The sequence below is a fragment of the Passer domesticus genome, chromosome Z (genome assembly GCF_036417665.1).
Source record: "Passer domesticus isolate bPasDom1 chromosome Z, bPasDom1.hap1, whole genome shotgun sequence".
NCBI classification, from domain to species: Eukaryota; Metazoa; Chordata; class Aves; order Passeriformes; family Passeridae; genus Passer; species Passer domesticus.
In genome coordinates this window covers 59,110,120-59,124,416 of record NC_087512.1, presented here as the reverse complement: position 1 = coordinate 59,124,416, position 14,297 = coordinate 59,110,120, and the positions used below count along the sequence as shown (strand labels likewise).

Sequence of the window (14,297 nt, the reverse complement as noted above, 5' to 3'; positions counted from 1 at the left end):
GATGTAATTTTGGTATTTTTCCACATTTATAATATTTAACCAAATGGTCACTTAAAGAGTAAGCTCTTCAAAAAGTTTTGAAAAACTAAGAAAACTTCCATTATTATAAAGAATGAAATATCTACATGCATTTATACAAAATAAATATTTGGCATAAAATTAAATATTTTTAATATGTGCATGTAAAATTATATATTGTAATAATATGAAATTGATCAGCAGGTAACATTTATAAAATTATGCAATATATTCCCATTAGAGTAGAGATATTTATTTATAATACGTAAGTGTATTGCATCTGTATGTCAACAGCATTTTCCCAGTTCACAGAATGGAAGTTTGCCAGTATATAAGTGTGGAATTCGATTTCAAGGACATGAAATACACAGAAATTTATAATATTGAGGTGCTTGGAAATCATCATGAAAGCTTAGGTCCATCGTCAATTAACTGAAAATTACTTTCTTAGTACTGCTATAAATTGATTTGAATTTTTTTTCCTGTTGTTTAGTTTGTGTTATGTACACACTTAAAAGCTATCCTATTGAGAAACACTGAGATACATCTGTGAAAAGGAAAGAGAAGAGGTGGTGTTAGGTTATGTTCTTAGGTTATGTTCTTAGTCCATGGCATACAGAATTGAGCAGCACAATTACTCTGACTGATCATGTAACTGAAAGAACACTGAATTATTATACTGCAGGAAAGTATTGTATATTTAAAACAAGAAGAAAAAAAATGATCACTTTCTAGACATGTTCTCTGTTTGGTAAGGAAATATTTGAGAGATGCCAATATATTAGCTATGCATGAGATAGATGTAAACAACAAACTTCAAAAGACCTTAATGAATTGAAAAATAAAATTGCAAAGAAGTAGAAAAAAACTGTACACCAATTTTCCAATACGTAGCATTAGTATGTTATCAGTCTCATTATTTCAAACTTAATTTAAGCCTTGTTTTAAGTTGCCTAACACTAGTTCTAAAAGAACAAAGGAATTCAAAATTTATTGACATTACAAGAATTCTGCTTCTACAGTCAGATATCTGAGGACATACTGACAATTTACAGGTTCCCTGAGGGCTAATTTTACACATCATTTAAGGCTAATTATTTAGCCTTATTTAACACTGTATTTAACACTGCCCTGAAATCTGTTTATTCTGCTTGAGGATTTTGCACATCCATTGCATAGTATTTATTTGCAAACAGTAAATATTTGACAGAATAAATATCTGACAGAAAATACTTTAGTAGCATCACAGAACATACAATACATACAAAGGTTATTTCAATACAAAATTACATAACACAAAAAAATTTTCACTGAAGACTGTAAAATATTTCAAGACACAGAACCCTGATACACTGTAATCTATGCACCAAGAAGAAACCTGAAGTACAATACATCTCAGTTGAATACTCTCCAGTATTCAGCTACTGATGCATGTAAAGCTCAGCCAGCTTTACCATAATCTTTGTTATTCCTATCCAGTAAGAAACACTAACACAAATAAAATTGATCTCTGAAGATTGAAAGTATTATTAGGTTAATTTCCCTATTTTGTCTCATGTTTTTTTGGTTTTTTTAAATATTTTAAATCTTTCTTTCGTTTTCTGCCTTTATCAAGGAGAAGGGGACCTTATCAATTCTCCTCTTGTTCCTTATTTCAAGCTATTGCAGTGTGTTTTCATCCAATTCACAGCCATACAACTGTTCCTTGTTCTGCCTGTACTTAAATGCTGCCCTTGCCCTCAATACAGTGATTGTGCGAACAGAATATATGCAGTTAACACCAAGACAGCCATGATCCACAGCTGAAGTGTGAAGAAAAGATTTATTCCATTACATAACTTTCAAAATAGAGCCACCAATACCACTAAACTTATTCCATATTAGCAGTGCAAAAAGTGCACAGGCCTGAGCACTGTGTTACACGTAAAAAGGCCTGGACAGTGCACAAATCCTTCACCAGGCTGTGGTTCACCACCCCTCTTAACTCCCTTTCCCCCTTACAGAGAGGTCCAAGTCTATGGGAAAGGATTTTAAGACTTTAACAACATCTTGTTATCTTCTGTGAGAAAAATCCATTTCTTTTTGGTTGACAGCCAATAATCCAGAGTGAACACAAATACCTGAATTTTCTCACACTGAGTATTTTCTAACATCTCCCATCTGCAGGGTTGGTCTTTAAGTAAAAATAAATTCTAAAATGAACTTATTTTTCTTTCCTGTCACCCATCTTCAGTTTTTCAAATCTTTCCTGCCCCCAGGGATAAATAATATGAACAGCTTGAAAAAAAGACTGAGTTGCTTAACAGAAACTGTTCAATAATATAATAAATATAAAAGATTAAACTTTTTGGATTTATGTTTGATAATATTTGTCTTCATAAGAAAAATCCTGATAATGAAAATGAAGTAAAGCCACTGAAATCATATCAAGGCGTTAGCACATTCTTTTCTTTTTAAATCAAATTGAGCTAGTTTGGCTGGTTTTTCTTGCTATAATGCAGTGCAATGCATGGTTTTTCACAAGCTGAAGGAAACAGAATCATTTATAGCACTATATATGTACTATACATAGCAGAGTATTTCAGCTCCAGATAAAAGCTTTCAACTTCAGCATGCTATGACTAATATTTAACCAGTGGAAAGTGTATAAGGTCTTTATAACCTTGGGGAATGAGATGGTTTGAATTAATTCTTTGAGCTCATTAACAGCTGTTCTTAGACTGCCACAATGCATCAGGCTTGTCAGGCAGATCAGAACCAATAATGTGGAGTAATAAAGGATAGAAACTTGGCACAACAGAATTAATACAAGCTGTATCTTAACCCAAAAGCTTATGGGGTCTTTTCATTATAGGAAAAAACACCAGACCATGTCCTTTTGAGATTGTTTCTTCCAACAAAAAATTCAGTGCATACACTCCTGGACAGCAAATTTCTGTTAGTTTTTTCTACCCATCAGTTTACACATCAGAAAAATTTGAGATTGCAATACACTGATATTCCAGCAAAGGCTAACAAGAGCAGCTACCATTTTTATTATTACTGTCCTGTGCAGAACTGTACCAACTCTAGGTAAAACATGAAACTTGTTCTCTTAAAACACTGTTAGACACTAGATATCCAACTATGACATCAAGATTGTCACACTCCTAAAATGAGTTGCTATTAAAAATATGAAGAGAAACTTTAGAGAGATGGAAGATTTTTTCCTATTTTATTTCTGTGGGAATATTTTCTAGATACTTAAAAACTAATTTTAAGTCAGTGGTAGATAGTATTTGCTTAAGATTTGCAATTGGTCTGTATGATGGGGGTTTATATTTAGTTCTGGAATATGGTAAAAATGAATGAGAAATGCTAAAAGGAGCTTAGAAATGCAATGCCAATAGAAGCAAGGCATAATCTTCAGAAAAACGACAGGAAAGAAGAAATGGTGAAATATGGGTTTGGAACTGGTCTCTTCATCTTTTCCATAAATTTCATTTAAGTGCTGTGTTTGCAAGAGTTAAAACTCCAAAGAACTGCATGCTAAGTGTGTGGTTATTCTGCTTGCTGACATTCTCTGAACAGTGATACAATCACTTAATTGTTATCAACAGAAAGCACAGAAATGGAAGCTGATGCTAATCAAACTGAGTGTGGTCAACACCAAGAACGCACCTTCATGACCAATAATGGACCTTCCAGCTGTCTGGAAGCTAATGATTCCTGCCACATTGTCACTTGCCAGGATAATCACTGTGACAGTGTTGAAACTGGGCAGAATCCTACTTCCTCCTTCAGTATGCACAAGGCTGATTATGATGCTTTCATTATCCTCTGGCTCTGGATCATCTAAAATGGTAAGTGTGACCATCTTTTTTGTTTCACCTAAAAGCAGAAGAACATATACATACTTATATGTTCACATGAAAATCACCTATAAAAAGATGCTATCATTTACTCTAGTATTAAATACTTAACTTATATAAAAAGGAACATAAAGAATCTTTACTTATTTACCTGTCTAGAAGTTACTGAATGTTGTTATGAAATTTTATTCAATTACTAATAAAATGTTATATTAGGCAATATAATTTAAAAATTATTAAATATACTCTGTAGAAATTAAGAATAATTTCTGAATGCTTAGAATTCTTATTTGCTTTGTAAGGTCTTCGGCTTTCAAATTTTAATTAGAAAAGGGAAATAATTCTTGTAAAAAGAATTGCCAAGTGAATACATTTTTCTGATGTCACATACAGACATATGTACACGAAATTTGATTATATATTTACTGGACCAGGAAATACATTAAAGTGGGCTGTCATTGTATACGTTACATGTTTTCTGAAATATCAAAGAATGACAATGTAAGCAGCAAATATAATCAATTACCAGTCTCTGTAATACATTACAATTTGCAACAGAATCCCATTGGTCATTGTATGTTCCTAACCTATACTAATTATCAGTTTACCCAATACATATATTTTTTGTTATATTGACATTCAAAGTATTCTGAAAATATATTTAGTAAACTTATAAACACTAATGTAATTACATGTCAGTTTCCAAATCACCCTGGCAATCTTTCATTTAAGTTCAGATTATTTAGCAAACTAAATGAACATTGCAATCTTTACTACACTCTCATAAATTGTTTTAAAAACAACTGCTGAATTTTCTCAGACTTTGAAAATATAAAATACATCTGTCATGTTGCAGAGTGCTTAAATAATGCCTGACATAGAGGTTTCTTATTTGCAATTTTTTAAACTATCCTGGTATTTTACAAAATCAATACAATCTCAGAATCTAAAAAGATATAATCATTAAAAAATAGTACTGTGTCGACAAGATAAGAACAAAAGACCAGTTAGGCCTGATTTTCATTTTCATTATCTTTGACACCTATTTCAGCAATATTATTCCTTATTTATTTAGTAAAAATGTTATCTTTATAATGCACACTGCAATATTTCTTTTAAAAATACTTAAATATTTATACTTTTCATCCTTTTGTTTTGTTTTGTTTTTAGTCTTTGTGGTCTTTGTGTGTGTGTGTGTATGTTTTGTGTTTTCTTTAATTTTAGACAAGTTAGTGCTAAACCTAAACTTACCTTCAGAAAACACTAGAATCTCACCAACACCCACAAAATCCATGTTTGGGGTAGCAGTTCCACCAACAACACGCCATTCCACTGCCACCTGTCCCAGGCTGCCTTCTGTCCTTTCTATCATTAGCTGCATGCTGGCCTGAGGACATTCTTCTACTTCAATGTATAGACCGTTCTCTGTTGCATTGGGACTTACACTATAGATCTTAAATACTCCAAAGGCATCCCCATTCATCATTATGGTAACTGTGGAAGTATTTGGCTGTCCAATAGTTGGTTGATTTTTTAAGCTGGCTGAGACATTAAAAAGTTCAACTTTCAACAGGGATACAGTGAATTTTTCATCCAGCTCTGGCAGGCTGTCAGGGAGTATGGTAACTGTGAGATTTGCAAACTCTTCCCCTTCCTGCATGATGGCCCACTGTCCTGTGATAGATTCGTAATCACTACCAGCAATGGCTTGTGTGCTAAACAAAATGGATGTACTGCTGATGTTTTTCTTGTAGGTCCATAATCCTGACATATTAGTTAATGGCCCGATCTCTGTTGTCAGCCAGAGGCAGAGGGGAATCTCAGAGGCACTGGAAAATGCAAAGGCTGAACATGCTTGTTCTTTTAGGCACTGAGTTGCACAGGCATACAGTGGGTCACTTGCTGCTAACACATTCACTCTGGTCTTGGATGGCTGGTCAGGAATTCCTTGTACAGGAGACTTGTAATAGGCCAGTATATCCTCACCTTGCTCAATGGCAAGAGCTACAACATCAGTCTCAGAAGTGCTGTAAAATATTTGCAGAGTACCAAACCTTCCCCCACTAAAAGACATTAAAATAAAAATGTTATGTTAGCTGGTGAAGCCATGTCTAATATTCTGTACGTTACTGGGTTAAGAATAAAAACAAAATCAACTAATGCTTTCTGAATTGCAGAAAAGTTACAAATAGCTAATTAAAGTGACTTCCCTTGAAACTAGTACTAGAATAACTGAGTAGTTGGGTTTTTTGGAGAGCAAGTTTGATTGTTTATAGCTTGGGTAGCAGTCCATTAAGCATGCATGCTTGCAAGCATTTGTTTCTGGGAGTTAAATTAGTCTTCCTAGGACCATAAAGGAAGAAAAAGCCTTTGTTGTCTAGCACTATCATTCCTCTGAGGTCTGTTCAAGATACCATAATTCACATGCAAAACCTTTTCTGCTTTTCATTTTGTCTTCCATCACACAACATTTGATACATTTTGTCCTCCAGTTCACATCACAGGAACAGGCTGGTTTGCAGCTTTAAATGGCTTGTCAATTTAAGAGGCAAAATAAAACTTCAAGTACACAGTGTACTCTGGGTTTACATTACCTATGTATTACATTTGTACTTTATGTACAAGCAGACATCTATCTGCAGATATCAAAATCAATGTATATGAAAAAAAAGCTGGCAGAACAAGAAATTGATGCAAATACCTATACAAGAGTGTGACATTTAAAATTATTGCCAAAAAAATACTCAACAAAAAACAAACCAAACCAAAACAACAACAACAAAAAATATTTAAAATCAGCCAATATTATACAGACCTTCTCCTGACTGATATATTTGCAAGTAAATTTCTTTCTAGTGGCTCCTGAATTCGATATGAGGATTGATGAAAGAAAACTGTGCCGTAAGGATTATCATTGGCAGGTATAACAATATTTGCCATGCCATCAAGCCCGATAACAGCACCATTGGAGGCCTGAGTTAATTCAATACGGACAATCTCAAAAAGAAAAAGAAGAACAAATAATGCAGCTAAATAATTTTTGCCATTTCTACAAATAATCACAACCAAAATAAAGTCTGAACTTGTTGCAGCTTCCTGTCATAATATTTCTTGCTTTGATCTGCACACAGACCTTATACAAGTTAAAACTCTAATAATGTTTAAGAGAGACATAACTACTCTACTTACTTCTTCTACTTCTGGAACATCATCAGCCAGGATTTCCAACAGCAACATCTGAATGGCTTCTCCAGGAGCAAAAGTAATATTACCCATGGAAACTTTTAAGTCATCAACAGCGGGATGCCCATTAATGGTAGCAGCCCACTGAACAGTAACGTTACCCAGGGTCCCAGCATTACGGATTACTGGCAGATTTATGGTTACTGATCCAAATTCAGGCTCCTCCACAGTGAATTCGGTGTTCTGAAAAACTGACATACACCATAGGGAGATGTAGTGCATTGACAATAAAACTGAAAATAAACATATCCATTTCTGAAGTACAGAGTTTTATTTTACTTGCTTGCATTTACTTGCACAGGTAAACCCCTTTTAATCATGTTTAAACCTAAAAGCAGACTTTCAATACCCATATTTTTATCCGCAGAGAAAATTAGCATGAAAATTAAGCCCTCATTCAAGTCCAATACATCCACTATTCCAATACATCCACTCTTTGAGGCTAAACTGTTTCTAAGGTCTTAGGATATAACTTCATAATTATTCACAGCAAAGAAACTCTTTACCAGTTTTCATGTCACTTACTGAAGTAATAAATTATAACTATTTATCACGGAACATGTTAAGTAGAAATCGCTGTTTTTTAGAATCACAGAATGGGTCATGTTGGAAGGGACCACTGTAGATCATCCGATTCAAGTTCCCTGCTCAAGCAGGGTCATCCCAGAGCACATGGCACAGGAATATGTCCAGACAGTTCTTAGATATTTCCACTAAAGGAGATTCCACAACCTCTCTGGGCAACCAGTTCCAGTGCACCATTACCCGCACAGTAAAGAAGGTCTTCCTCATGTTCAGGTGAACTTCCTGGGCATCAGTTTCTACCTGTTGCCTCTTGTTCTACTGCTTGGTGCCAACAACCAGAGCCTCCAAGAGGCTCAATCCTTCCGTTTTATTAAAGCCCCATTACATGTTTAAATTCAGTTCATCTGATCTTTTCATTTACTCTCTATACCCACATTTCCACTTCTGAATGTTTTTATTGAGCTGCGAAGTTGCAGCTCTCCGACAAACCCTCCAAAAAATGTTAATGGAAGAAAGAAAATATGTAGTCCTTTACCAAAGGATCCAAATGGGTCATCAGAAGCCTCAATAGTTATGACTGCCCTTGTCAAAGATCCAAGCAAGGCTCCTCCTGTTGTTTGGTTCAGCAGCTGAACATAAAATGACTCCTCAAGTTCAGGATTGATATCATTAATTATATAAATTGGCACAGCTTTACTTGTTTCCCCTTCTAGTAAGACAACATCTGATGAAGCTACACTGTAGTCCTCACCTAGATTTGTAGATAATAAAACCCAAAATAATAAAACACAGATAATATCAATGCTTTACAGTTCAGTGTGGTGAACATTATCATTATTAACCATTTTCTCTTTGCTTATACATGCATTTCTCTGTGTTTTTATGGTGTTTTTTCCTTTACCTTTAGACCCCAAAACTCTTAATTATTTATTTATTTTCTTATTTACTTATGTATATATCTATTTAAGTACTGTTGCCTTTTAGAAGTCTGGATGGATCAAAATAGGCTAACCAAAGGAGAGAAAGTGCACTGTTAGACCAAGAGGTAGTTACAAAAGGTCCATTACTATCTGCTGTTTACAAGGTCACACTACCAAGATGTTTCTATTTTTGATTTATAATTGCTGTCCAGCTTTCCAAGAGATAAAAGTGAAACAGAAGCACCTTGTCAAAGCAGATTTCAGTAAAGGGCACCTTTTATGTGTCAACTTCAGTTTAGGCAAACTTGTCTCAACTGTCTAGAGGAACATCTGTGATAGACTAGATCACAGCTCTGCTTCAGAAACTAATTGAAAGCATACTCTGATATAAATCTAGCCACAGATTTTTAACACTCTGTTACATAAAAATGAAATTAAAAGTTCTCAGGACATGTACCACCCACCTAATCAGTTTGGACATAGCTGAAATACAGCTATGCACTGAAGCGCACTCAATTTATAATGTCTAAGTAATCCTGGAGACTTCATAATTTTTCTCCTTTTTTTATGTACCTTCTCTACAGCAGGGACCAACTGGAGAAGTTTACGTTCCATTTTCAGAAGTACAAGTCTCCTTGGGTTTTGATAGATTTTTCTGTATTTGTTTTACAGCTAAGTCCCCAGCTCTCACTTCCTCTCCAATAAGCTCAACTAAGCAATGCATGATGAGCTTAAATATGTACATGGGACTAAATAGTTTTTACATATACTACCATAGCATTTTGGGGAGTGGGGGGGCGAGGGAATATTTAAGTGGTGATGTACTAAGTAAACAACTAAGTAAACAAACATCCCAATTCCTTTCCTCATTTCACTTTTAGGTTCTCCAGTGATAATGTGTAAACTTTCCCCTAGGTCTCAGATTTATATTTGATAAGCACAGTCAATGTCTTACTACTTTAGATTTCACACATGCTACATTAACAATCCATTCATTACACACTTGTTTGTTACAGCTTTAACAAAGACTACATAGTTCTGCTATTCTGCGTTCTTACCAGCTGTTGCAGTTATTGGCATAGCTTTAAATTTCACAGAAACATCTGAAAATATTCCCCCAGTTCTGGTCACATTAATGATTGGTCCAACATAGTTTTCAGCAACTCGCACAGCTGAAGCTGAAAGCTGAAGTGTTCCAAAAGCATCATCATTGGCATTGATAATTACATGAGCTATTGTCTCACCCACTAAACCAAGTCGAGGAGAATTTATAACTGAAATATAAAGAAAACATAGTGAGCAGTACCTGAAATCATTACTATTCATGGCTATAGAGTTCATAGGCACACATGCAACTTTACCTGTCTCTAGTTTTCATGAAAATTATCTTTTTTACAATTGCACAAAGTATAACTACAAACCACATCAAAATACATGTGTTTAAATTATGTTCTTGCAGAAAATCTGAACATTATTCTATCATGCTGTGGAGCATACAAGCCATAATTTTTTTGAAAATATGAAGTACTGTGAATTTATTTATTTATTTATTTATTTATCCATAAGACTAATATTAAGATCAGTACAGTTCCGAATAATTCAGTTTTACTTTTGATATGATGAAACGTAAGTAAGATTTCAACTCCAAGTGGAATTACATTTGAAGGTACCCCTTAATCTCTGAGCAAGGGCAGCAATTAGACATGCCAAGATTCTCTGAAGTGCAAATCAAGTTGTAATGACCTGAATTTATGTGAATGAGAAATTAAGAAAGAATTGTCAACACTGAGAAAGCAGCACATCACTAATTTTACATAACTTTTTTTAAAGACTTTTTTGTATTTCAATTTAAAAAACTAGCTTAGTTATTTCCCACTACTGAATTTCCAGAAAAAAATGCTAAATAAACAGGTATTAGTGCACAAACAAATACCGTAAGATATTTGGTCTGAAACACTTTGCACAACACAATTCAAAAGGGATAAAGAAATACTCATGTTTTTCCAATAAAATAGTGCGCCAAAGGAAATAAAAGTTAACAGACACAAGTCAGGAAACTAAGAGACATCTTAACTATACAGAGGTTGGCAGAGGTAAAGAGTTCATTTGTTGTGCTGCAGTTTCTCCTGTTACAGATAAATACTAACCTTCATAGTTAAACTGTAGGTTTTATGAAAGATACTTACTTGGCCGATCCTGAACTTTCCTGATCAAAACAACACTGCTTAGCTCCACAAAAACAGATTCTGACCTCTCAGGATCATCATCATCCAAAATAGGCAAGGATATTGTGGCCTCACTTTCATTGGTTGCAAAGATTACATAACCTGTAACGGGTATATAGTCTTTTCCCTCTATTGCTCTGACAATATCAGGTGGAAGAAAGGGCAACTTTTCTTCATCAGCAATACTTCTGTATTTCACCATTACTGTACCAAGGAGACCACCGCATCTTAAAATTGTCAGAGAGACATTTTTTGTTTCTTCCTCAACTTTCATTGGTCTGTTTCGCTCAGAAAAGATGAAGACTCCATAAGGATCATCATTTGCTAAAATAGTCAATGTTGCATTTGTATGATATCCAAGACGACCAAGGGAGACATTGATGATCAGGACCGAAAACATCTTATCCAATTCGGGAACATCATCAGGAGAAACCTGTAATGTAATATTTGCTCTCACTTGGCCAACATCAAACGTTACATTCCCATCTGTAGAGATCAGGTCGTTGGTGAGATCGTAGACTATGATCCAATGCAATGTCACCTGAGATAAAGTCCCATGACTTCTCACAACCTATGAAAAACATAAGGATGTGCATATTTTTGTTCTCTGAGAAAGCAACATAGAAGTGTGAAATGCAATTAAGCAAAGACAATAACATGAAAAATTAAAGATATGTCTGTGTTTTAAAAACATGTCATTTTTATTATCTTAGCTCTGCAGAACTTATATTATCAACACTTATTTTAAGACAGTAGTCCCTTGATGCTAAATAGGTATAAGATTTTAAGTTTTTGGATATTATTATTATTATTTTAGTTTCAAGCTGAATAATATACATTAGCAAACACTGAATGACTGAAAAACAAATGTTCATGGCAAAGTTGTTAAAAACTCCATAGACTAATGACAAAAGCATCAGAGAACACCAGTAAAAACAGACAGAAGAGTACAATGCAGCAATATGAGACTCAGAGCTTTCGAACCTGCAGCACGATATTGCTATCTCCATCTTCAGGTTCAGTTCCATTCACTGAAATGGACTCAGCACTGAACTCAAACACACCATGAGCATCATCAGAAGCCTCAATAGTCACAAGGATGTGGGATGCAATTCCCAAGCTAGCTGTTAAATGAGAATCCCAAAAAGGTTATTTTTATCTCTCATATTTTCTTACATGAAAGAAAGCAGCTGAAGAAATGTGCTACAAAAATACAAAATAGAGTATGAAGCATCTGTGCAGTTTATCTTTGTTTATTTTCTTTTTTAAATGCATGGTACCTCCCTGCATGGAAAAGGATCTGACTTTCAGTAAGGCAGTCCTCTCAGTCCTTCCACGGAACCATGCAACAAAAAAAGTATTATTTTAAGGGAGGAACCAAAATAAAATTTCAGGTTCAATGAATAAACATGGAGCAGCATTTAGGACAGTGAGAAGTTATACGGTAAACCACAGTGTAAGAGGACAGACAAGATGAATGCAGATCTCATCCTGACATAAGCTGGAATGAAAGAAAAATAAAACCAAAAAAAAACCAAACCAAACCAAAAAAAAAAAAAAACAAAAAAAAAACAAAAAAAAAACCAAACCCCGCCAAGTCAAGTAAATCCTACTTCTAAAGATATTGTCTTGGGTGACATAACTTGCTGCCTGGAGAGAAAGAAGAGTCTGGCACTTAAGGAAACCATTCCTGGAAACAAGTAAAAGGGAAAGAGAAAGAAAGAAAACAACAAAAAAGAAAAAAGAAAATGAAAAAAGAAAAAATATTACTCTATTGGCATATGGGTGCTCATATAACATTTTTATGTCTGCAGGTTTTCATTTAAATTCCTATATGCATAGGGTTTTCCCATATATTCTATATTATTTCTTCATTTGGGATTTTTTATTAATATTAAATTATCATTGTTTTCTGCATATCATGACATAAATAGAAACATAAAGAGGAAAAATGAAAAAAATCAAATTACTTCATTAAAAAATATAACACAACTTACTTTTCTTTAAGAGTATATTTGCCATGAAGGGCAAATTATACACAGATTATATCATACAGGATCAAAGCATACAATCAGGTAGTTTTAAAATTGCCTTAAATTTTAAAAGTACCTTTGCTTTTTTCTCCCAGGAAAATCTGACAATGCTCAGACAAAGATAATTTTGTAAGCTTTAATTCTGAAATTACTGTATTGTGTTTTACAACAATACAGTTTTGATTATATAAGACCCTGTTGTACTCTGCTTTACATTAAACACTGACTGCTAGTGAAATTACAACTAAGTTAAAATGGAAAAGAATTTTTTTGTAAAACTTTTTGTTAAATCTAAATTAATAATCTCTAACTACATGTAAAGAAAGTTGTATCAAGAATAATAATTTATGACAGGTATTACACTTACAAATAAAATATAGGATAAATCAAAAAAGCTCACCAAGTTGAGGGACAGTTGACAGGAAGAAATCCATGTTTCCATCACCACTACCACTTCCATCATTTCTAAAGAGCTCAGCAACTTTAAGATGACAAACATACAGATATATACACATATATACATTTACAAATAAAGGGAAAGCAGAAAGTAATTTAAATATTTTTGGATAACACAAAAAGACAGAGGTGTATTCTAGGAAAATGTCAATTTTCAAAATTAATTTCTGCTAATAGCCAGAAAAATATTGAATATGCTACCTCTTGTTTAATTTATTGCACTGGAATCATAAAAGGAAGTCAGAAGGAAAGAAAACACATACAACTTTATCCTTTTTTTTTTGCCTTTTTTTCTGTGTTCCCTCTTTCTCATTCCTAGTTGAGAAATTAGAAATGGGGCAGGGAGGAGAGGGAAGAAGTGGCTAGACCCTGTGAAATGCTCTTACTCTAATATTTTCTCACAAATCAAAAACTTCTGTCAGAAAGTTGAAAAAATTTGGCAGCTTAATTGATGGAGACTTTATTCTAAGTTTCGTGCTTGCAGAGGTGTTGGAAAGCTCCAAAAGATTATGTTCAGGAGGTATCTGCATCTAGTAAATTACCAAAGTTAGCTGTAAGTTTTCTAACCAAAAAAAGTGAAAGCGAAAAGTTTGTTTAACTGAAACAACTACTTGACCAAAAATTCCACAGGCTTGAAAACTCATACTTTTACCAAAAGATTCCTAGCGTAACACCACCATGCCACATTGCAGCACACTCATGTTAATATGATCTAACTTTCCAGAAGGCATCACACTTGCAATTCTGAATTGCTTAGAAAAATACCAGTTAAAAAGGCTGGTATTTGAGGCTTTATGGCTCTCAATATTTTGAATTACTTCTTTTCCTCTAACCAGGAGGAATCTCCCTTAAAAACTTTTTGCACTGGCAATAAATTCTGCAAAGCAAAATTGATTTTACAAGGCAGGAGCACTGATACTTGCTGACAGTTGCAAAACTAACACCTCACAGCAGGATTTACACTAGCTTCTAGCTAGTTCTCCAACTCAGCTGAACTCCCCGGACATCTCAAAACCCACAATTTTC

The 14,297-nt window shown here is 34.2% G+C and overlaps 1 protein-coding gene across 4 annotated transcripts in view; it reads right to left on the bottom strand.

Annotated features, from left to right (window-relative positions):
* The window catches only part of ADGRV1 (adhesion G protein-coupled receptor V1), a 283,830-nt gene that overhangs the window by 202,621 nt on the left and 66,912 nt on the right, over positions 1-14,297 (bottom strand). For all 4 annotated transcript variants that reach the window (XM_064402834.1, XM_064402835.1, XM_064402836.1 and 1 more), the window contains 9 exons: positions 13,216-13,296; positions 11,767-11,906; positions 10,744-11,353; positions 9,616-9,831; positions 8,173-8,388; positions 7,059-7,303; positions 6,685-6,866; positions 5,121-5,932; positions 3,679-3,888 (listed from right to left, as the gene is read on the bottom strand). In XM_064402834.1, coding sequence (XP_064258904.1) covers positions 3,679-3,888; positions 5,121-5,932; positions 6,685-6,866; positions 7,059-7,303; positions 8,173-8,388; positions 9,616-9,831; positions 10,744-11,353; positions 11,767-11,906; positions 13,216-13,296 — 2,712 coding nt within the window. The remainder of the gene's footprint in view (positions 1-3,678; positions 3,889-5,120; positions 5,933-6,684; positions 6,867-7,058; positions 7,304-8,172; positions 8,389-9,615; positions 9,832-10,743; positions 11,354-11,766; positions 11,907-13,215; positions 13,297-14,297) is intronic.